The following is a 23,661-nucleotide window of genomic DNA, read 5'->3' as shown; positions in this document are numbered from 1 at the left end:
AAAGTTTGTTTGAGCATCCTGACCCTTACCCTGCCTCAGTGTCCCGTCTGTGAAAAGGGGAAGGGGGCAATAATTCCTTTACCCCTCCCCCTTTTTGTCCTATCTATTTGGACTGTAAGCTTGGGGGGCCAAGGACAGCCAGTACCTTACAGGTAAATCTGTGTGGCAAGCAGCAGCCCACAATAGGGAATCTCCAAGTCCGAGTCCCCAGGCTCAGGCTTGCGCTAAAGGTGCTAAAAATGGCTGTGTAGGTTGTTCAGGCTGTGAGCCCCACGCCCCTTCCATAGTCTTTGGAGCCCAGGCCTCAGCCCCAGACTGAATGTCTACACGCTATTTTTAGCACCAGAGCCCTGTGAGTCTGAGTGCGTTGCCCGGGGCTCTGAGACATGCTGCTGCCTGTCATGTAGGCACACCATCTACACCTGATGGTGATGATGAACACTCCTTCATCTCCAACCACACTTCCTTTGCTCTTTGATGGAAAGCTCGGGAGGTGGAAATGCAGGTTAATTCCGCGATTGTCCCATGACGGCTGCAGCGATGGTGTGTGGTTTTTCTTTTTCTTTGCTCCCCAGTGGCCAGTTGCACTGGTTATCCAAAACCAAATCCTCTTTTACCGAGTTGTTTGTTTTTTTTGTTTAATAATAGCCTGATGACTAGAATCCTGTGTTAGCTGTCAGTTTAAAATGCCTGTCCGCCTGCATTCCTTCCAGTGCATCTCCTCCTCCTCCTGCCAGCCTGGGTATGGAATGCAGGTCCCTCCCTATCTTAGGAGTGGAAGTTGCGACGGTGGAAAAAATCCAGCTGTCCGAAGCTGAGCTTTACCACTAGACAGAAGAGCAGGAGCCCATCCAAATTTTAGCCTATGGATAGTGCTGGGCATGGCACGCATCAGAGGTCTCTAGTCTGATGTTAGCCTTGGTCTCCATCTCTGGTCCAGAGGGGCAAGGCCAATGGGTTGCCAATTCGGTCACTTGCTTCTGCAAGTATACATGTAAATGTGTCCATCTAGAAACAGACGATGTCGGCCATACTTACAGAGTGGGGGACTCTGTCCTGGGATGCAGTGACTCTGGAAGAGATTTTGGTGGTGTGTGGTGGATAATGAGCTGAACATGAGCTCCCAGTGCAATGCTGTGGCCAAAAGGGCAAATACAATCCTGTGATGCGTCAAGAGGAATCTCGAGTAGGAGCAGAGAGGCTATTTTATGTCTGTATTTGGCACTGGTGCGACCGCTGCTGGAATCCTGTGTCCAGTTCTCGTGTCCACAACTCAAGATGGATGTTGATAAATTGGAGAGGGGTCAGAGAAGAGCCATGAGAATGATTAAAGGATTAGAAAACCTGCCTGATAATGAGACTCAAGGAGCTCATTCTGTTTAGTTCAACGAAGAGCAGGTTAAGGGGTGACTTGATCACAGCCTGTAAGCACCTACATGGGGAACCAAATACTTAATAACGGGCTCTTCAATCTAGCAGAGAGGTCCAACATGATCCAATGGCTAGAAGCTGAAGCTAGACGAATTCAGACTGGGAATAAGGTGTAAATTTTTAACAGTGTGAGTAATTAACCATTGGAACAACGTACGAGGGTCATAGTGGGTCTATCGCTAACAATTTTTAACTCCAGATTGGATGTTTTTCTAAAAAATCTGCCCTAGGAATGGTGTTGGGGGAGGTCTCTGGCCTGTGTTATACAGGCATCAGATTAGATGATGACGAAGGTCTCGTCCGGCCTTGGAGTCTAGGAACGATGGAGGGATGAGGGCAGAGGGCTGGACTCGATGACCTCTTGAGGTCCCTTCCAGTCCTAGAATCTATGAATGAATCTGTGACTGTGGGGATCTTTCTCGCTGTTCCAACAGGTGGGAAGACCCTCCAGAGACAAGGAAATCCAAACAAGGGCTGAAATCCTGGCCCCTTTGGAGTCAATGGGATGTGTTGCTGTTGAGTTCACTGGAGTTAGGAGATCAGCCAAGCTCAGGGAGCTGAGAATGGTGTGGCTGGCCTCTCAGGCCTGGCCCTTCAGCCTGGTGATCAGTCATTAAAATAAAAATGGCAAGAGCTCAATGAAAGCTGCACGTCTTTGTTGGGCCTCCACTGAGAAGAGCAGGACTGTGTTTAAATATGGCCGCCGCGTGCTGGCGGGAGCTTGGAGGAGGAATGGGCCCTGCGGTGCCATGGTAACTTGGGGCGAAGGTTCCAAAAGTTCCTGGTAGTTGAGGCTTAGTGGAATCAGCTGGGATGGAAGACCAAGGGGCCTGGCCATCTTCTGCTGTAGCAAGCTCAGAGATGGTGCAGATGTACCTGTGACCTTCACCAGAGACCTGCGTCTATGGTAAAGGAATAAGCAGATCTGGGTCCGGTGAAAGCTGGCACATTTCTTCACTTGGCTACTCTGGCTCTTGTGCAACTAGAGGTGAGACTCCTGTGGTTCCACAATGCACAAGATGCTGAACAGAGGCAGCACAGGCCACAAGAAAGCCAGCTGTTGGGATACGGGTGACTTGCTTGCCAAGGAGAGAATACACCTGGGAATGGATCTTTTTTAACTTGGATTTGGGCTCACCTTGCTATGGCCTGACTCTGGGGTGGCTGACACAGCAGCTGGCTGGGGCAGGGCCCGCCCTTTGGTTCTGTGTTCATACAGCACCGAGTGGGATGAGGTTATGATGGGGCTTCAAGGTAGCTACTGCAATGCACATAAGAAATAAATAGTACTGGCAGCTCTGCGTTCTGCAGTCCGTTTCAAGGGGCTGCATGGCGCATGCCCTGCAGTGTTGCACAGGCTGGGTTTTTATTTGAGACATGACAGAAATGTGCAAGATCCCGCCCCAAATCCTCTTCTGTGTTACCAAATCTCTTCTCTTTGGGCTGAAGAGCGGAAAATGGATCTACTGAAATAGGAAATGGATGGTAGCTTGGGAAATGGAAATGGAAAAGCACATGGTCCAGGCTAGAGGAGGAGGAGGAGGAAAGTAGTAAATAGACGAGGTTTAAACACAGATGGGAAGGGGGAAGAAGGACACTGTGGTTAGGGGAGCTGTTTTGGCCAACAGTGTTCCCCAGGGCTTGGGACTCTCCCAACTCTGACACTGATACCTCTGTGACCTTGGGTAAATCACTTAATCTCTCAGGCCCTCCACTTCCTATCTATAAAATGGGGTTAATGCTCCTTCCTTGTCCTGCTCTAGTTAGATCCTCATCTCTTTGGGGAAGGGACCGTTTGTAGAGAACGGAGGAGTCCCGACCCTGAGTCCTTCGGGCACTGTGGTCACAGAAATGAGCAATAATAACGTGCCTCTCTCCCACCTTCCCTGATCTCTCTTGAGAAATGCCGCCTCTCCCTGTGCCTGGCCCAGGAGGACCTCCCTGCTTTGGGTCTGCAGACTCTAGCTTAGGATGCATCAGCATTAGCTACCTGTCTGTCCAATTCCAGGAAGAGAATGAAGCCTTTCAACTGTGGCATAGGAGCACCCTCTGCTGGGCAGTATCGCTCCACCTACCCACCCACCTACTGATACTGATCTATGCTGTGTCTCGTAATTCCACTTTATTGGCGTCTCGGTGGGGAATCGGCTGTCGATCGGTGCAGCCTCCGAGCTGCTCCTCATGGGTCATCATGTTCCCCTACTGGAACTCTCAGGACTTCTCACCTTGCTTTCCATGGGTCCAAGCCCCTCTGCTCCACCCTCTTTTCTCAAGTTCCTTGTGGTGACTTGTGGCTGGTCTGTCTATGCAGCCATCTCTGTTCTCAGAGGGAGAGCTTGCTGCTTGGACAGAATTGCTAACCCCTGCTGGCCAAGAGCTTAGTCTTGTCCTTTGGGCATGGTGCATAGTTCCTCTGAGCGTGAATGTTAGGAGACCTGGCCTGACCCACTAGCTGCCTTTCCTGAATACAGCACCTGGAAACAGAGGTCGGAGAGGGGGAAAAGATCACTGAGTCGCCTTGTCCTTCTCCAGCCTGCCCCAGCCCCCTTGCTGCTTGCAAGATGGTTCCTTTTCTCATCCGCTGTCCTGCCTGGTTTGAAGAGATCTAAGTGAGGGGGAGTTCCACCAATTTCCTTAGGCGGCGCTCCTCGTCATTTTCCACCTCGTATGGCTTACTAACACTTGTAACCATAGATTCAGAAGTTTTGCCTAGTTCTGGAGCAATGCCTTCCGAGGCAAGTGAATGCAGCGAGATATCTGGGCCTGGGTCAACCCTGGAAAGGGGTGGTATGGGGGGCCAAGAGGCACGCTGTGGATAATGCTGAATGAATTGGGCCCGTAGTGGGTTGAAGAGTCAATGCCTTTGTCGATGATGTTCTGTTCTTTCCCCCGCCCCGACAGGGGCAGATAGAAACCTGATTTACGAGGATGGGGCACATCGGGAGGCCGAGGACCTAGGCTGGAGCTCCAGCGAGTTTGAGAGCTACAGCGAGGATTCTGGCGAAGAGGCCAAGCCTGAGGTGGAACCTGCCAAACTCAAGGCGTCCTTTCAGCCAAAGGTAATCGGCACACGATGTGCCCTGAGAACTGATACAACTGGTGCTGCCTCGATGGCTGGCGTGGGGTGGTGGTGCACCAGTTTGAAATAAAACCTCTGACCCACTTCTCTCGTTGATGATCCAGGGCTGTACTGGTTGGGGGCGCTGGATGGTAAATGCTAAATGGTTTGTCCGGCTAATGCCTAGCTGTAAATGTTTATAGCCCATGCGTGGTTAAGGGACTGCTGTGTCAATAGCTTGAGGGTAAGAAGCAGACCAGGAGGAGTGTAGCTGTTTCAAAATTGACTCAGCTGAGATATGGAGTGCAGTCAGATAATCCTCACTGCCTGGGAGAGTGAAAAGGGACTTAGGTGGACCTCCAGAGACTGTTGCCTAGCACTGGACTGAGACTCAGGAGACATGAGTTCTATTCCTAATTCTGCTAGTCCCTGTCCTTCTGTGCCTCAGTTTTCCCATCTGTAAAATGGGGCTAATAACACTGACTTCCTTTGTAAAGTGCTTTGAGATCTATGGAGGAAAAGCCCCAATATAATAACCAGGTGTTCGAAGAGATGGTGGGTGGGTTTTTATTTTCTTTTAATTTAACATCTTGCCTGGAGAAACTGAAGCTGCTGGTCTCAGATATTGCCTGGTACTGGGGAGGCCATTTGTGGCCTCATTTGAATCAGGATTCCACTCGTGGCTTAGAAATTTCCTGAAGCCCTGCAGTTTCCTAGGAGCTGAGGCTTTGTTCCAGGCTATCAGGGTACGTTGAAATGTCCCCCCGGCCACGCACGCTAGATCTTGTCCTCTTTGGGGTGGAACCCCTGCAGCTAGCTAATGGTTCATGATGCAAATCATGTACAGCTGGCTGCAGGGCTGTTCTGGTGCAGTCAAATGCTCATCAATATGGGGGCAGCAAGAATCCCAGCAGGGACACTTTGGGGATCACCCAGGCCAGTAAGGGGTTCATTCACCCCCTGCTGTGTAGCCTTGAGGATTTTTATGCTGTGCAGCTTTGGTTCAGAGCCCTGATGCCAGTAGCCGGGCCACAAGCACAAAGTCTTACTCTGGCATCCACCAGCCTTTGAAGAGTAATACCAGTAGCCCTTCCCGTCCCGAGTCTTCCCAAATCTGTCCTCCCTGAGTTCTTAACCACCAGATGCTGACTTTCCCCTCTGGTGTGTCACCCTCAAAGGTGTGAAACCAGCCCCCCTGACATCAGCTGACTTTGGCCCCCGCATCCACCTGGTTTGTGTACCAGAGACCTGCGTGGGATACAAGAAACAAAGGGTTTATTAGAATATCAGAGTTGGAAGAGACCTCAGTAGTATCTAGTCTGACCCCCTGCTCATAGCAGGACCAATCCCCAACTAAATCATCCCAGCCAGGTCTTTGTCAAGCCTGACCGTAAAAACCTCGAAGGATGGAGATTCCATCACCTCCCTAGGGAACCCGTTCCAGTGCTTCGCCACCCTCCTAATGATGTAGTGTTTTTCCCTAATATCCAACCTCGACCTCCCCCACTGCAACTTGAGACCATTGCTCCTTGTTCTGTCATCTGCCACCACTGAGAACAGCCAAGCTCCATCCTCTTTAGAACTCCCCCTCAGGTCACTGAAGGCTGCTATCAAATCCCCCCTCGCTCTTCTCTTCTGCAGACTAAATAACCCCAGTTCCCTCATAAATCATATGCCCCTGTCCCCTGATCGTTTTCGTTGCCTCCGCTGGAGTCTCTGCAATTTGTCCATATCCCTTTTGTAGTGAAACCATTGACTAGCAAAGCCACCAATTCAGAGATGACATAGTTACCGAGAAACCTGTCTGTTAGGTAAAACCCCCTTTCTAGTACAAGCTGCCTATTGCCTTTGAACAGTTACCCAGTGTATCCCCGAGCTGTGGGGAAGATCCAGTGTTTCACGGACAGCACTCGCCGAGTGACGGTTGTTACTTGGAACCAGGTTCCTGGCGTGGGCGGCGCCGCTCTCGGCAGTGAGGTGTACCTGAAATTGTAATGCAGGTTACGAACACAGTGTTTATAGAGACAGATCCATGTTCTGTCTTCTTATCTCATGATGACCAAGTTCAGAACATTATAAGCTTCCTTAAAAGACCTTCCTCGATACACATTGCATACTGTATTAGTGTACTATAAATCAGTTAGTTCAACTGCTCCTTTTGGGGGCGGGAGGGTTAAAGCTTCTGTTCTCCCCTGGGGGTGTCTGGACCCTCAGTGGCCCGTTATCTTGCGTGGCAGGTCGACCCTCCGTCATTCAGAACTGGCAGACTGCCTCTCGAAGCGGTCAGTCGTGAAATCCTACCATAGGCTGGCACCTTCTCGAAAGGGTGCTGGTGCTTAATTGGTAACGGAAGAGGTGCTGGAGCTCAAGCAATTGGTTGCCGGGGTTCAAGGCTTTTTTTTTTTTTTTTTTAGCTTCATAACTGAATAGCCGGGCCCAGAGGCGCCGAGGCTCAGCCCTGGCAAGCCCCAGCACCAATGAAGCCCTGCCTGTAGGTGTGTTGTCCGTAGAGGTTTTTCCTCTGTGATGTCCTGTTCTGAGTCCAAACCGGGACAGTTGCGCAAGCAGAGAAGAGCCTGTGCTCCCAGAGAATCCCTCCCGGGCTTTGCACTGAGCCCAGTGTGCACTGGAGCAGGACTATGGGGTGCAGCCAGTGCCGGGCAGATACCCCCGTGGGGCAGATGCGCACAACAAAGCAGTTACATCTGTTCCTATTGCCTGTCAGTGCTTTGAGCTCCCGATCAGCTGGGAGATAAGACGCTCCAGCACTTGGACTGTTCCACAGAGTGCCTCTGACTGGGCACTGCGACTGGGGGTGGGATGGACACTTGGGAGGGAAGAGGGGTTGACCAGGATGGTGGGCACCCAGCAATGCCTCCTGGTGGCTGAGATCCCGCTTGGCGCCTTGCATGCTGCATGAGCCTGTGCTGCCCCCTCCTTCCGCCCCCCAGCTCCTGCGTGCGCTTGCCTCTGTCCCGCTTTGCTGTGCGGTCTGCGGGGGACATGCACACTGGGCAGGATGACCTTGGTGGGCAGGGCTATGGAGCAGCTTGTCTTAATGCAGCAGTGGGACCATCCCTTGCCCCCACTCCTCCCCCTCCACTCGCCCCTGTAGCGAGATCTCCTTGGGCTCAGAGTAGGGGAATGGACTCCTGCATTGGGGGCCTTGACATGGGATTGGGACTGTGGAGAGTTCGGTAAATTACTGAATGTAGTTGTTGTTACCTGGCTGGATCTCTAAAGTGGGGGGCTCAGGACCCACAATCTGGAATGCCCTTCTTCCTGGTGCCTTGGGGGGAGCATCCCTCCTTTGCAGCCCCTCTTCCCCGTCTCAGAGGAGCTCCAGTAGGTACTGGTGCACCATTGCAGACACGGCCTTGGGGTGGGGAGAGCCTTGGCCACCATTCAGCACAAGACCTCTTGTTCTCCTGAGAGAGGGGCTTGAAGCAATTAAATTCCCCCTCCCTCCAGTCCAGGGAGCAGGACAAGAGCCATCCACAGCCCAGAGCTATCCACCTCCTGTGGGGATCATGGCAGGTGCTCTCCTCCTTCGAATGGAGGGGACAGGAGCACCACCTACATTCAGAGTGGCTAGTCCAGACGGATCACTGGTCCTCTTGTTTCTCTTCCTGTGTTTGGCTGCTTACCTGAATCTCTCTTCTCTGCCTCTCTTCCCGCTGCCTATTGCTTCTCCTCCTGCCTGATTGCTTGGGGCGCAGCTTTCTCCAGACCTGAATAGGCTAAAGGAGAGATACACCAGGACAAAGAGGGACATTCTGGCTTTAAGAGTTGGGGGGAGAGACATGCAGGAGCTGAAGCAGAAATACGATTGTAAGGTACTGTTCCTCCTTCAGACTTTTTTTTACCCCCTTATCGATCCCTCCTGGGTTGCATGCTCTCTCTGCACCGCAGTCTCCCATCTGCTCTCTCTCTGCTTCGCATGATTGCTTCCGTTTTACACCAGGCCTGCCGAACTCAAGACTGCAACCACGCTCTTAAAGGGGCAGAGGCGCGTGGACCAAGAGCTGGGAGTCGGTTCTGTTCCTGGTGACTCCCTGGGTACGTGCAAACCCCAGCTCGAGGAGATGTACCCGCGCTAGCTCCGGTCCAGCTAGAGGACTGAACAGAGAAGTGTAACCATGGCAATGCAAGTGGCAGGAGGGGCTGGTGGCCCGGAGTACGATCCTGTCCGAGACTCTAGGCATGTACTCGGGGCAGCTAGCGCCTCACCCTGGGGCAGCTATGCTTCTGTCTTTGGTACGCTAGCTCCACCAGAGCTAGCCTGATATGTCCCCTCGGGCTCAAAGTGTAGCTACACCCATAGCCTGTGGCCAAGCCTTGTCACCTTTGTGCCTTGGTTTCTGGGAAATCAAGAAACCTTTCTGGGAAAACAAGTAGAATCCTTCCCTGCCTCCCAGGGGTTCCATACAGCATGGTTGTAGCTCTGAAAAGTGACTCTAAAAATGGCATTTCCGTGTTTGTTTTCTTTCAAATGAGTTTGGCTTCCAAGTAATATGATGCAGGAGGAGGGTTTTATGTGCCAGCTCCCTTTTGGATCCGAGCACCTCTTTCCTTATGCATTGTGACCCGTAAAAGGTTTTGCGGATCAAATTTTGCCCTTGGTGACCCCTGTGCAGCCCCAGGTGTCACTGATGGGAAGTTAATTAACAAGGTGGCTTGCACCAGATGGCCTGGGATCCCACACCCCCCTCTGCCAGCTGCATTGGCTCCTGCACAACTGTGGGGAGTAAAAAGCAGCAGAACTTTATTTAAGGGCTTGTCTTCACTGCAGAGTTAATGGAAGCCCTAACCTTGCCCCAGGACTTTCTTAACTCCAGTGAGCTGGTGCTGTTAGGTACTAATACGATCCCGCTGCGCAGATCAGTGTTTCACAGTGCGGCTCCTTGCTCAGGAGGAGATAGATAGCTGGAGTTAACGCTGCTGCCAAGTGGCTGAAGTGGGCAGATGAAACTGATAAGCGCCATAAGGAGGTGCCAGTTTTGCACAGTCACTTTTCAGAGCAGATCGGCACACAAGTGAGTTGGCCTTTGTAAAACGCTCGCAGACACTGGAGATAGGGTGACCAGATGTCCTGATTTTATAGGGACAGTCCCGATTTTTGGGCCTTTTTCTTATATAGACTCCTATTACCCCCCAGCTCCTGTCCCGATTTTTTACCCTTGCTGTCTGGTCGCACTCTCTGGAGAGCGGCTCCCATTTAAAAAGCCACCAGCCGTTCCCACGCAGTGATCTGAGAGCAGTAGTTCTGTACCTTTTAAGAAGTAAACCATGTATCTTGGATACCTCTGGCAAATGCTGGTGGTTTTTATATGGAAGCCGTTGTCTATAAGTGCAAAATATCGGTCACACTTCTTATTAAAGTTTCCTTTATAAGCAGTTAATTGATTGCTGTAGAGCCCAGTAGGTCGATAGGTTGCTTATAACCATCTATAACACTTTTTTCCTTTTTTAAACCTTTTTTTATATAAAATATAAACACAGAAGGAAACCAAACATGTAAATACAGGCCCAACATGGAAGTAGCATGTAAATAACACAATTCAGCCTTCGTTATTTTTTAAAACCTGGAAAAAATTGAAAAAAAATCAAACGAGAAACCCGAGCCTGAGTAGGTCATGCATAGTATCAGGTCAGTGACTAAATAGATAAACGTGAACATAAGCTATGTTAACTAATATATACTAAACTGCAAAAATATGCAACGATTTCATTTGTGACCAGGCATCCTCATTCCTCCTCTCCCAAACATTTCTATTAGACAGTATTTTTTGGTTCTATTCGTGTGCTAGCTGAGAGCTCACTAAGCCAGTCTGTGTCCGAGGGAGGAATTGCAGATTTCCATTTTCTCAAAATGTTTGGCCACACAAATAGTTACTGCAATCCACTTCTTAATACCAGCTCCTCCGGCAGCCCTGAAATACACAAATTTTGAGAAGGCAAGATAGGGACATTTAGTGTTTTCGAGAGCACTCTGAATATGGTGTTTCTGAACACCTGTATTTTTTGACTGGTATAGAGGATGTGTGAAAGGTTGGAATGAGGCTGTTTGGTCTAATGCCTGCTAGTGACATGCTTATAACCATGCCTAGCACATGCTGCTGATGTCTCGAACATGCTTAGAGCAGTCCAGGAACCCTTTATAAACCATTTGTAGGTGGAACCTCTGTACAAAAATGACTGTGTTATTATCTGATCCATTGCCCAAGACTGAAAATGGAAATCGTATTTGGCTGGCCCCTCATTTGATTTTTCTGTCTTTGCTCTGGGTTTCATCTCTCAGTACTGTGGCTTACGACGCTTCCTAAAACATGAGAGCAATAAGAATCTGATGTCTTGCATTTAACCTGTACCTATGTCCACCTCGCCTGCCCTCTGCCCATTAATCCATCTCAGCCAGGGATACCTCTGAAATTTGAAACCTTTCTGTGGCCTGAAACAGCTGCCCCTTAAAAACCTGCCATAAGTCGTCCTCCCGAAGGTGGAATTTGAATGCCGTCCTCCATCAAAATTATTTGGGGCTGCAGCACAAAATGGGCAGTAGTTAAATTCTCGAACACAGCAACTGGTTGAAGGCCCCATATTGTAATAGTAGCGTGCCACAGATCTGGGCCAGGAGGCGTGGGTTCAAATCCCACTACTGGTACCATGCTGTCATACTGCAACACCTGAGATTGGTGGTAAGAGACTGAACTTCATCTCCTTGTTGCAATCGCCGGACCTGGGTTGGGGTTACAAAGGTTCACCCGAAAGAGGTCAGCGGTAGACCTGTGTGGAGGCTGGCAAATCCATTTCATGAAGGATTTAGGGACTTTCACGTTTGTCTTCATTCCAGTTACAAATAAAACCTGGAAATTTCTAAACACTCCATGAAAGAAAACTCCATTTTTATTTTTTTTGGTCAATTAATTTTGTTTTAATTAACCTTTTTTATTTTATATTATAATACAACATTTTTTTAAAGTTTTTTTCAAAATGAAAAATCAAACCATTTTTTCTAAAAATATCCAAAAGGAACCTTGTTTTTAATTATTGGAACTTTTTTGAGGGTTTTACCCAAAATGAAGCTTTGGTGGAATTGACACATTTCGGGAAAGGTTTTAACTTTGAGGAAACTGCGTTCTCTGATGGAAAATGGATCTGTCAAGATTTTTCTGACCAGCTCTAGTCCATACCCACGAGTAGTGATGACTACAAGTATCTTCTGAACCATCGGGGCCAGATACAGGTGTCCTGCTCTCAGCAGAGTGTGTGCAGCTGCCCTCCGGGTGCTGCACTGATCTCTAGCCCCTGCAGTTTGCAAACGGACACTTTGCACGTGCAGCTGTTGGATTTTCAGGTACAAGTGCAAAGCTCCCGCGTGTACAAATACCGTGCTTCACAAATACCAGGGAAGAGGGTGTAGGGGGAGATTGCCAGATGTGGTAAAAACATGTCCCATAAAATTATTAATGGTGCTTCTGGCTTGAAACTGAGCTGGTCTTGAGCAGATCAGCGCTGTCTTTCCCCCTTCCATTTGGCCACCTTGAGAATCCCTTCCTGCTTTAAATGTTGACGGACTATCTAACGCTCAAATCCTGGTCCGAATCTGATGGGTCACTACAGGGCAGATTCTCTGTCCCACGTGGATGGCGATGTGCCCCTTGCTGGTGGGGTTCACAGCAGGCTGCCTTCCCTTCAGCCCCTTGTGCAGGGAATGGGGAGTAGGCATAGCAGGGGTGTGCTATGCTCCAGCTATCCTCAGCGGGAACGTGGTGCCCTGGAGACGGTGGCCAGGTCCCCTATGAGGACGTGCACTGGGCTGCTGCGTTGCTTCACCATGAACCTGCTCTTCCCACCTTCCCTCTGTGTGGGACGCCTGCCCTTTTAATGTGTCAGACGCATCCAAGTGAAGGTCGCGTGCCAAAGGGCAGGGGAGCTCCCGAAGGGATTGGTGTTAAAGGGAAGCCATCGTGTCAGTAGGATCGCTCGTGTGCAGCGCTGTGGCTGGAGCTGGGCCGAGGCTGGTCCCAGAGCGGAGGCGGTAAAGACCCCGGAGCGCTGCTGCTGTCTAGTCCGATCGGAAATGCCAGAAGAGGAGCTGGGCAGGCTGGTGTGCCGGACTGGCAGATTGGGAAAGGGAGCCTGTGATTCCGTCTGCATCTGGCCAGGCAGGGAGGGCCTAGAAGACGCCACCATCTGCTGGTGGTTTGGTGGCGCATGTGGAGTTGGTTTTTGGGGCTCAGTCCAGTTGCCTGGCTGGTAGGCTCAGCAGAAAGGCCGAGGACAGACAGGGCCCTGGAGACTGAGCTCTCTCTACCCCGGAGGTGGTGCTGCCGTGGAGCATATCGGCAGGATGTGTAGGGGAGCCTTGTATTGCTGCTGCCCTGGTCTCTGTGCAAATAGGACTTCAGGCCCCGGGGCTGTCCAGCAGCATCCGCAAAGGGTTTGATCAACTGGCTTCAGTGGGAGTGAGGTTAGGCTGGAGTTCTGCCCTCTGCTTTGACAGGAGCAGAGTTGGCCAATGCCATGCGTCTGACAATCCCCACCCCGTTACTAAATTCACAAGTTTAAACCAAAAAAATGGCATTTCCTCTTTTTCGGAGATGGAAAAGAGCAGAACTTGCTGCAAGAAACTGCTCCTCAGGCTCCTATGATGGTATCGCCAATGGGAATCTCTCTAGGTATATAGATCGCACTTTATATTAAGGTTTCATCTCTAAAGGGTTAATAGATGCTTCAATAAATGCCTGTCAGTTGCTCCAGATTGCTAGAGAGACCTTAGGTTGAGCGAGTGCTTATAAACCACCCAGAACACTTTCTAGTGCTGTGCTGCAAGCCAGCTGTAGCACGTACTACTCATGCCTGGGACACGCTAATAACATCTCTGAATAATTTAACCCTTGACAAAGGGATCCTTAATATAAAGTGTGGCTGTTTTTTTGTTTTTTAAAAGCTGCTATTGAAAGAAATTATTCAGATTCTTTCAAAGCCATTTCTTTAGGGCCAAGAGGGTCCGTGCCCCACCGTGAAGTGTGCGTGTACTTAACATGGGGAGGAAGAGCTGCTCTTGTGTCTTGGAAGTAGAACCGTTCCTAGCAAAGAGGCAGGGAGCGTGGGCTGCTGCTTGCTCTGGGATGGAGCAGCTGGGGCTGGAGGATTGACATAGATGGTCACTTCTTTGTGTCTCTTCTCCCCAGATGACTCAGCTGATGAAAGCCGCCAGAAGCGGCACAAAGGACGGCTTGGAGAAGACGAAGATCGCGGTGATGCGCAAAGTGACCTTCTTGCACCGGAAAGAAGCCCCAGGTGACTGGTGCTGAGGCGGTCGGTGTCAGGTGTAAAATAACTGATTTTACAGAGAGAGAAAAATCACAAACTGAAAATACCAGAAATCTTTGCGTTTACTATGAATGATGGAGTGATCGCAATTTCATTTTTTTTTTTTCCTGCCTCTAACTTATGCTTTTTGCCTCCTTTTTGCACTCTTGGGCACTAGCGTGGAATTGCTCAGAGCACCTAAGTGACTTAGGCTCTTAAGTGTCTAACTTTTGAAGATGGGATTTAGGATCTTGTGAAAACTTTGCTCCTTGCCTAGTGCAAGGCAATTGTATTAGGGATTCCAACAGTGGGAGGAAGTTTACATGTCAAACCTTTATGTACCCTTTAAAAACTCATCCCAGAATCCCTTTTCTAAAACCTATCAAAGCCTTCATGACTCTCAAGCTGGAAATGCAAGCGTAAGGCCGTACCTTAAAAGCAGCCTTCATTCAGGGCCGGGTTTTCCAAAGAACCCTGCTCCCAATTAGGTGCTGAAAAGTAATGTGCAGGTTTTCAAACGAACTCCGGTTGAGGGCTATGCTCTTCTGGAAATATTTGTGTCTTGATGAGTACTAGTCATCTGGTCCCAATTCTGAGTGGGGAGTGTTTGAAAAATCTGTCCCCTACATCTTTTGAAAAGCTGTCACCTAATGGCCTGAATGTCGAAAGTGTTTGTCTTCGGTAGGAGCGGTGGGCGCTCAGCACGTTTTGAGAATACAGAGCTGGATGCTTCTGGCCTAAAACCTGTTTTGGTTAGTCATATTTTTTTTGTTTTTTTAAAGATAAAAATCACATTCCTGTTTTATTTCATGCATTGCTTCTGCTGCTGTTACTAAACCAGAACAATATGCTGGGGCAATGCCTTTTGCTGGAGTAACTAGCGTAACTTCCTTGGCTGGGTTGGCATTGCTGCCTGCAGAGGATTTGGCCCCTCGTGACTAAATCTGGATCTTCCCGCGGTTGCCACTCGGATCTGTTGTAATCCTGAGTGTTGCTGCGTCATTTCCATGGAAACAACTGTGCCAAACCAAATCCCTTCCGTTAGCCTTTTGATGGCACGTGAAGGAGGAGAGAGGAAACCAGCTAGAGCAGGGGTAGGCAGCCTATGGCACACGTGCCGAAGCCAGCACATGAGCCAATTTTCAGTGGCACTCACACTGCCTGGATCCTGGCCACCGGTTGGGGGGACTCTGCATAGACTCATAGCCTTTAAGGTCAGAAGGGACCATTATGAACGTCTAGTCTTACCTCCTGCACAACGCAGGCAACAGACTCTCACCCACTCACTCCTGTATCAAACCTGTGTCTGAGCCATTGAAGTCCTCAAATCATGGTTTAAAGGCTTCAAGGTGCAGAGAATCCTCCAGCAAGTGACCCGTGCCCCATGCTACAGAGGAAGGTGAAAACCCCCAGGGCTTCTGCCAATCTGCCCTGGAGGAAAATTCCTTCCCGACCCCAAATATGGCGATCAGCTAAACCCTGAGCATGTGGGCAAGACTCAGCAGCCAGACACCCAGGAAAGAATTCTCTGCAGTAACTCAGATCCTACCCCATCTAACATCCCATCACAGACCATTGGGCATATTTACTGCTAATAGTCAAAAGATCAATTAATTGCCAAAATTAGGCTATCCCATTATACCATCCCATTTTAAAAACCTTATTTACTTTACATACAACAATAGTTTAGTTATGTATTATAGATTTATAGAAAGAGACCTTAAAATGTATGACTGGCATGCGAAACCTTAAATTAGAGTGAGTAAATGAAGACTCAGCACAGCACTTCTGCAAGGTTGCCGTCCCCTGAGCTAGAGTTTCAGTGGTGGAACCTTCTTATCTCCAGTAATGGGAGGGAAATGCTGAACTGGGGAGGTGCTGACGTTGGGGGTGCCCCTTGAGGGCACGGGTAGAGTAACTAGCAGCGCTTTGTTAAGTCAGGGATATTTAGTAGGACTGGTCAGAAAGTTTTTCCATCAAGGTGTTTTCCCAGTGGAAAACAGGGTTTTTGACTAAACAGATTTTCATGGAAATCGTCTAGTTTTTGGCAAATTGTTTGACATAAATATTCAGTTTCTGTTGACGTGTTCCACGGGTTAGTGGTGGAAGAAGCCCCATTTTCTAATCCGCTCTCATCCTTGGTTCCAATCCATAGCAGAAAAGGAGTCTGAGCAGCACGTAGCGTTACCCGATGGGTCTTGACCGAAGTGAATAGCTGCTTCCTGTCCAAGGGAAGAGACGTCCTAGGTGACACATCTAGTTAGGGATAAACCTGGCTGTCTTCTGCCATCCTATGTCCTCCCCCCACCATAGGCGCCAACTTCTCCTGGCGCTGGTGGGTGCCTGCCCTGCCCTCATTCCATCCCCGCCTCCTCCCCTGGGTGCGCCGCGTTCCCAGTCCTCCTCCTGGAGCTTGTTACAAGTGCTGGGAGGAGAAGGGGGCACGGGGCGTGCTCAGGGGTGGAGGTAGGGGGAGGGGAGTTTGCTCTGCACCCATCACTTTCTCCTCCAGCCTGGGAGCACCCATGGGGTCAGCTCCTAGGCCTCCCCACCCCGTGCAGGTCTCCGCAGTCTGATCCTGCCTCTGCAGCAAGGGGCTGGGGCTCTGCTTCGGAGTCCAGCCGCCTGACCCAGAGCATGAAGCGCTCCCTGAGAGCAGCGTCCGAGCAGAGATGGGCTCCCTCCCACTCGGTGTCCCTGCCCATCCCTCGCTGTGGTTGCCACTCTGGGCAGCTGGGGCTGGAGCCGAGCGACAGCGAGCTGAGCAGCCCTTCCAAAATTAGGGAAGGAAAAAGGTCACTCGGGAGTTGTGAGCCAAGCAGCTGCTGTATTCCTGCAGCCCTCTGATCCCCCTCGTTCCTAGGCACCTCCCCTCCCCGTCTCCACCAGCAGAAGCCCAGAGTGTCCCCGGCAGTCGGCCTTCCTCCCGAAGCTATTTATATCCATAAAGCTAGAACGGGGGTGGGGGTGGGGGGGAGAGGAAGTTGACAGGCAGTGCTTGTGGGAGAATGCAGCGGGCAGAATGTGGAGGAAACGGTGCTCCGTTGAAAATGATTATATTGTCATCTCCACCTCCTCCTCCTCCTCTTCCTCTTCGGTCTCTGCCTCAGGTAAGGGGAAGTTTGTCTCTCTGAGCTTCCCCTTCTCAGGTAGGTTCGGTTCCTGCTGCCTCTGCTCCCCAGTCTTGCTCATTCCTTCCTGCTTCTCTCTGCACGGGGTCCGTTATTCCTCGTCTTGCCCCCTTTGCTTGAGTTTGATTTCTGAAGAAGCCATGAGGAGCAATGGAAAAAACCCAGTGGTCCGCTGCTGGGATCATTCTGTTCAGCCTCTTAGCAGGGTCCTGAGATGGGAGGTTGGTTGGAGCTTTGCAGAAGTAAATGTGTTTAAACCACCAAGTGAGTTTGATTTCCCTCCTACGGGCGTTTGCTCGGCAGAATGGGTGCTTGGCTGACCATGACATTCAGGGGCAGACAGGGCACTCGGCTCACTGGTCCTGCGCCCTCCGGTGCGGGGTAGAGCCAGGGCTTGGCTATAACAAACCCAAAGGCTGAGACCTCAGTGGTTCTCCAGTCCCTACCTCTCAAATTCCTTGGGCTGATTAATGCAGCCCAATGGTATCTGGTGTCAGCGTTCAGGGTTTCCTGTAAGTCCTGGCTTGGACTAAGCAGTTGTGCAACATGCTGCTGCATAGAGAGGAATCCTCTGCTCCTTGAACCAACTGTGACAATGAGTAGAGCCCTAGCCACCCGGGCGGACAGTTTACTCTTCAGTCCCAGGGCCATGCTTGAGCTATCAATTCTGCTGACCGGTGGGTCGTAGAATTATAGAATCTCAGGGTTGGAAGGGACCTCAGGAGGTATCTAGTCCAACTCCCTGCTCAAAGCAGGACCAATCCCCAGACAGATTTTTGCCCCAGGTCCCTAAATGGCCCCCTCAAGGATTGAACTAAGGGTCGGAGCAGTGGGGGGTGCCTCTCTGCCCAGGGTAATGCCTAAGACATAGGACGAGACTGGCATATTCAAGTTTCTAGGTTCGTTCTTGATGCTAATAGAGAGAAAAGGCCAGTGCATTAACCACTGGATTACCAGCCCCAGCCCCCTCCATGGCAAGGGTGTGTGTGTGTGTGTGTCAGGGGGGAGGGAGGGAAGTGAGTGCAGGCTGGAAAAATGCTCTGGATATTCTGAGAGAGGCTGTGGTGCCCGCTGCAAAGTGCTTGTGATCTGAATGGTAAGCACCTGGAGCCCTCCAGAATGCAGTGGCAGGATGCTCAGTGGACATATTTGCTCTTCCCCCTGCTGTAGGAAGCTTTAAGACACATACTGGCCCGTGCAAGGGACTAGCCGTTGGTCCTTCTGCTGGGCACGCCACTCAAGTGTTCATTGCTTGTGCATTTTGTCTTCCAGGTGACTCTGAGGAGGAAGACATGGGGTTCCTGGAGGTCATGGTCTCGGACATGAAACACCCGCCTCCAGAGCTTGGCCCCATGCCGGATGGATTAAGCCCTCAACAGGTCTGTAGTAGGGTGAAGGCGCTGACTATATGGGACTTGACTTCCCCTGGTTGACTGCCCCCGATAGGATGGTGGTCATGTAGAGAGCTGTCTCCTTGGTCCAGAGCTGGTGGAAGCCTCTTTGCAAAGTTGCTTTTGTTTCAAAGGATCCAAATGGGGCCTGTTTTGTGCCGTTTTTCTATTTTTCTTTTTTGAATCTTTGACTGAAGCCTTTATCAAAAACGTCATTTAAATGGTTAAATATCGAGGAGATGTGGAGTAATTATTGGCCAAAGAGCATCTTTTTCATGAAAACAAAAGATTTCGACTGTCTAATTTTTATGGGAAAAAATTAGATTGCCTAAAAAAGGTCACTTTTGGACAAAATGTTTGGAAAATTTCAGCGAGTTCTATTAGATCTCATGTTTGGAACCCAGAGATTGATCCCTACCAGGTTTCAGCAAAAGCTAACGCTCAATGACATTAACAAATACCTGTCTGTGTTCTATAGGATTTAAACAATCCCCAGAGGCTTGCCATGTGCGAGCTTCCCCTGCTGGTCACAAATTTGTGATCACAAGTGGGGTTGAACCATCCAGGGGCTTAACTTGTGAAGCATCCCATTGCTTGAGGCTTATCTGAAATTACCTGATCTTCTGGCAAGAACTCCAGTCAGCATAGCTCCTTCTGTTGCTTCCCTTTAAAATAAAATAAATGGAGATATACCTATCTCATAGAACTGGAAGGGACCCTGAAAGGTCATTGAGTCCAGCCCCCTGCATTCACAACAGGACCAAATACTGATTTTTGCCCCATATTCCTAAGTGGCCCCCTCAAGGATTGAGCTCACAACCCTGGGCCAAGGCTCAAACCACTGAGCAATCCCTCCCCCCTGTTATCTGCTGTAGCTCTCTTCAAGGGTTGGCAGGGTCCTCTGGGGAGGAGAGGAGGTCTGTTTACCTCTGTTTGGTCCTCTCCAGCACAGCAGGACCCAGTGGTACTTGGTTACCTGTCTCCATGATTTGTGGCACGCTGGAGATTGTGGGAAGTCTGTCTTGGTGCATGTGAGGTTCTCATGGCCTGCAGGAGTTGCTCTGGAGGGTGCCTGGGTGTTGGAAGCACCAAAACATTTTAGAGCATTAACTGCAGTAAGCCCAAGGGGAGGGATGCTGGGCTTGGGAGCTGGAGGAACAAGTTTTCATCTAGTGGGAGGCCCAAGAGGATCAATTGCTGTAGACCCACAAGTATGGGTGGAGTCTTTACAAGACTTCCTCAAACTTTGCAATACGCTGGCATTCAGCTGGCCTCATTCCCCCCTGTGTGTTTTTTGTAGCTGTGTGTTGAGTAACTAAATTGCCTCACCACCACCCTCCAATCTGCCCAAAAAAGATAAGTCAGCAAAATAGTTCCACATCGCTCTGCTGGGTCCTAGCACCGGGCAGCATTGTGAGTGAGCAAAATAGCTCTGCTTCTGTGAGTAGATCTACAGCCTGACACCTTGTCACTTTTTTTTCTTCCCCCGGACCCTTCCCTTTTTCTCTTTCCTCCCACTGATATCTGTGAGGATGTACATGTTCTGTGCTGTGGTGCTAGGTGTGTGTGTGCGCACGCTGAGGGAGGGGCTCTGCACCCGTTTCTGACCGTAACCCTGGTGTGGGTGTTGCAGGTGGTGCGGCGTCACATCCTAGGCTCCATTGTGCAGAGTGAGACGAGCTACGTGGATTCGTTAAAGCGGATTCTCCAGGTGATGTCAATCTTAAGCCCACCTGAGTCACCCACCCTAGCACAGACAGACTACAGATGTCTGTGAATGGGAGGGCCGAGGAGGATGGGATAGATGGGAACATCCCCCCATCCCATCTAGAAACCTTAATAGGGAAAGACGTGGGGGAGGGAGGGGAAGGGAACCTCAGTGAGACTGATCTCTAGGCAGAGGTGCAAGTGAGCCAGTACGGCGTACGGGCAAGAGCCGGTACGCTGTGCCAGACTCAACTGGCTTCCCCAAGCTGGCGATTTAAAGGGCCCGGGGCTCCCTGCAACAACCAGCGCCCATGGGCCTTTAAATCGCCTCCCGAGCCTGGCTGCTGGAGCCCAGGGGTAGCAGTGGCAGGGCTCTGGCGGTGATTTAAAGGACCCGGAACTCCGCTGTGGTGGCCAGAGTCCCGGGCCCTTTAAATTGCCTCTGAGTCTTGGGGCTCCCAGCCACTTCTGCAGCTGGTAGCTCTGGGGGTGCCATGCCCCTGCTCAGGACTCCAGGATACCGGTAAGTCCTTTAACTTACTTCCACCCCTGTCTTTAGGTAAGATAATGGAGTAGCCATGACAGCTTCTGGACTTGGCTACCTGCCAGCGGGGAGGGGAGCCTTGACTCTGCAGTGCTGTGGGACTTGCTGCTGTAGTGTTAGGCTGTAGAATTGAAGCTTTTGTTAAAAAGAGAATTGTTTCCACCACTTCCGGTTGCAAAGAAAGCCCTGAGTGTAACAGATGCCAGGACGTCTGCCTGAGTCTTCAGACAGCCTTAAACAGTAGTGTTGAGGAGTGTGAACTGCCCCCAGGCAGCTAGGTGGGTTGTTAACTCTGAAGCCTAATGATAACAATTTAAATGGGTACATTAAACCGTTTCACTGCTGATCATTTAGTAGAAGCATCCAGCAAATGTGCTAATCATGCAGTCCTAAACTAGGCTCCAGATTCTCCCTTCCCGCCTCTCTGAGCCCCATGGCTCACGTAACTTCAATGCACAATCTCTGCAGCTCGCTGAAAATTCAGGGGCACCATGAAATTAATCACACATCCAGTTAGACAGTGCAGGGAATGTGCCATGGATCTTTTGATTCACACCTCCAGCCCCCCACACCCAGGGACCTCTGTGGTGCTTTCCGTTAAAAAAAACTGATCTGAAGTTGTCACAAAGCGGGGACCCTCGGCAGCCGTGGCCCATGGAGGGCTTTGGCCAAGAGGCACAAACTCGTTAACATTTGTTTTTAAAAATCATCAAACTGGTTCACTATGGTATGGCTGATGGGTTCCAACTGGGAGCAGGGTCCCCGGCTGTGAGGTGCCGGACGTACCTGGGGTAAGAGATGGTCCCTGCTTGGAAGAGCTTACGGGCTAATAGACAAACCATCAAAGAGCATGAGAGAGGGAGCAGCAAAATCCCTGTTCCACAGCTGGGAGGTGAGATGTGACCATTAAGGCTGGGAAGTTCACAGGGGGACACCCAATTCATTTTGGCTCCTTTGATGGGCCCAATCTGGGGCAGCGAGGGCAGGAGGAGGGTGGGAAAGCCCGTTTAAATCCTCTCCTCTGGCTTATAGGATTACAGACACCCCCTGATGGAGATGGAACCCAAGGCCCTCAGCGCCAGGAAGTGCCAGGTGGTTTTCTTCCGCCTCAAGGAGATCCTGCACTGCCACTCCATGTTCCAGATCGCCTTGTTCTCCCGCGTGGCCGAGTGGGACGCCATGGAGAAAATCGGGGACCTCTTCGTGGCCTCAGTAAGAGATGCCCTTCTGGAGCGAGGTTAAGAGGTGGTGCGGTTACCTCCCCCACACATCCTCTTCCCACCCCCAGCATGCCAAAGCCGCCTCCAGGCAATGAAGTAGGATATAAAATGCACGACCGTCCTCTCTCAATACTCTTCTGTCCGGACCGTCTCAGCATCCCCTATTCCAGAGCTTCCACACCCACTGCTGCCAGCTCTAGTTCATTGGGAACCTGGATTATTGCAAGAGGCACCATGTAGGTGAGACCATGGCAGCGTGAAGGCCATGGGAAGGTTTTAAGAGCGGCCACTGTAAGCTGACCAATGAGAGGAAGCCTGGGAGAGCAATATTTGACTTTGCTGGTTCGCTTGATCAAATGGGTCCACCCCACAGGAAAGGCCTGGTGTCTTCAGGCAGGTTCCAAGCTTCGCTATACTAGGCCCACCCGGGCCAATGTACCGTGTATAGAACTGCATTGTGTGCCCCGGTTATTGCAGGATAGCGAGTTAGATGGCTGCAGCCCCACTGCCAATACAGGGGTCCTTCTGTCCGCCACAGCAGCTCATGCATCACGCGGTGCTCACCTTGTTTACGGGGGGCTGGAATGTGGGTGAAGGCGTCAGGGTCCCGTGGCTCTGAGTCCTTGGAGTAGCTGCCGGAGATGAGTTAAACTCAGTTTAGCTTGTCGTACAAATTCCGGCATCTCCGAGCTCTGCAGACTTCAGTGTTGATGCTGCATAGAAGCCTAGACGCAAGTGTTCTCAGCTGACCACAATTACTTTGTCCATTGCAAGGAAGTGGGAACACCCCTGTACCACCATCCCATCTGTGGGATGTGGCAGTCCCAGTGCTCCTCTTATTCTGTGTTTGATGACGGTAACCTCCTTGCAGGCTGAAATGAAAGCTCTGGGTTTCAGGATGGACTTTCTGAATGCAAATGCCTCAGGAGGGCGGTGGGGAGGGGGAGGAGACAGGTTTGCAAGCTGTGAGCCTCTGGCAGCCTGCAGTGAGCTGGTGAAGTCATGTGCTGCTGTCTTCTCCTCAGCTCTAGGTGCTAAGTAAAGAGACGCTGGATCTGACTCTCTCCTCTCTCCTGTCTGTCTTGTTGTTTGTGCATGTGCCAAGTTTTCCAAGTCGATGGTGCTGGATGTATACAGCGATTACGTGAATAACTTCACCAACGCCATGTCTGTGATCAAGAAGGCCTGTCTCACCAAGCCCGTGTTCTTGGAGTTCCTCAAGGTCAGTGGAAGAGTCAGGAAAGGATGCACCTGTCACCGCCTGGCAGTTGGCTTGCATGGGGCTCTGCTTGCGACAGGGGTATCATAAAGGTTGATGTTTCCAGCAACAAGCAGAGGATGCAGATGGAGAGAAGATGCATTTCAAACTACTCGGTGAATCACTTAGCAAAGGTCACTGGTACCCAGGACTTTCTACGTGTCCAGTGGGTTCCCAGAGCAGTAAAGGATTTTCCCGCTCTGCGTCACATCTACACTGTCTGATACCTCTCTATACAAAGGGTTGGATTTCCAGACCCATGTGGTGGTCTTTGCCTGCACAGTATCTGTTCTGCTTGTCCTGGTGGCAGCTCTTCTCTGATGAGGCTGTGGTTGCACTGAATGATGCTGGCTTGTAGCCCCTATCCGCTGGCCCTGTCCCTTACCCTTGCAGAATACCCACGTCCTCCTTTCTCGCTGGGCTTGGATTCCCACCCTAGAATGAAGCTGGGGGCACCATCGGTTGAGTGCCACCCACCTGATCTCTGAGTTCAGGACTGATGCCAACATGGTGCAGAGTCACTGACCATCCTTTCAAATCCTACCATATTGGTATCCTCCCCATCTCTTAACGCTGGCATCCTTCCCTCGCCAGGCATGTGCC

General features: G+C 50.7%; 1 protein-coding gene across 1 annotated transcript in view; it reads left to right on the top strand.

Annotated features, from left to right (window-relative positions):
* ARHGEF10L (Rho guanine nucleotide exchange factor 10 like) overlaps window positions 1-23,661 on the top strand; it is a 182,730-nt gene that overhangs the window by 83,096 nt on the left and 75,973 nt on the right. Inside the window, 7 exon segments of the mRNA XM_075060365.1 lie at window positions 4,333-4,490; window positions 8,209-8,325; window positions 13,687-13,795; window positions 18,211-18,317; window positions 19,963-20,040; window positions 21,613-21,792; window positions 22,906-23,022. Of these exon segments, the coding sequence (XP_074916466.1) occupies window positions 4,333-4,490; window positions 8,209-8,325; window positions 13,687-13,795; window positions 18,211-18,317; window positions 19,963-20,040; window positions 21,613-21,792; window positions 22,906-23,022 (866 nt within the window).

This window comes from Chelonoidis abingdonii, chromosome 23 (assembly GCF_003597395.2).
Source record: "Chelonoidis abingdonii isolate Lonesome George chromosome 23, CheloAbing_2.0, whole genome shotgun sequence".
Classification (NCBI taxonomy): Eukaryota; Metazoa; Chordata; order Testudines; family Testudinidae; genus Chelonoidis; species Chelonoidis abingdonii.
This window is presented reverse-complemented; position numbering and strand designations above follow the sequence as displayed.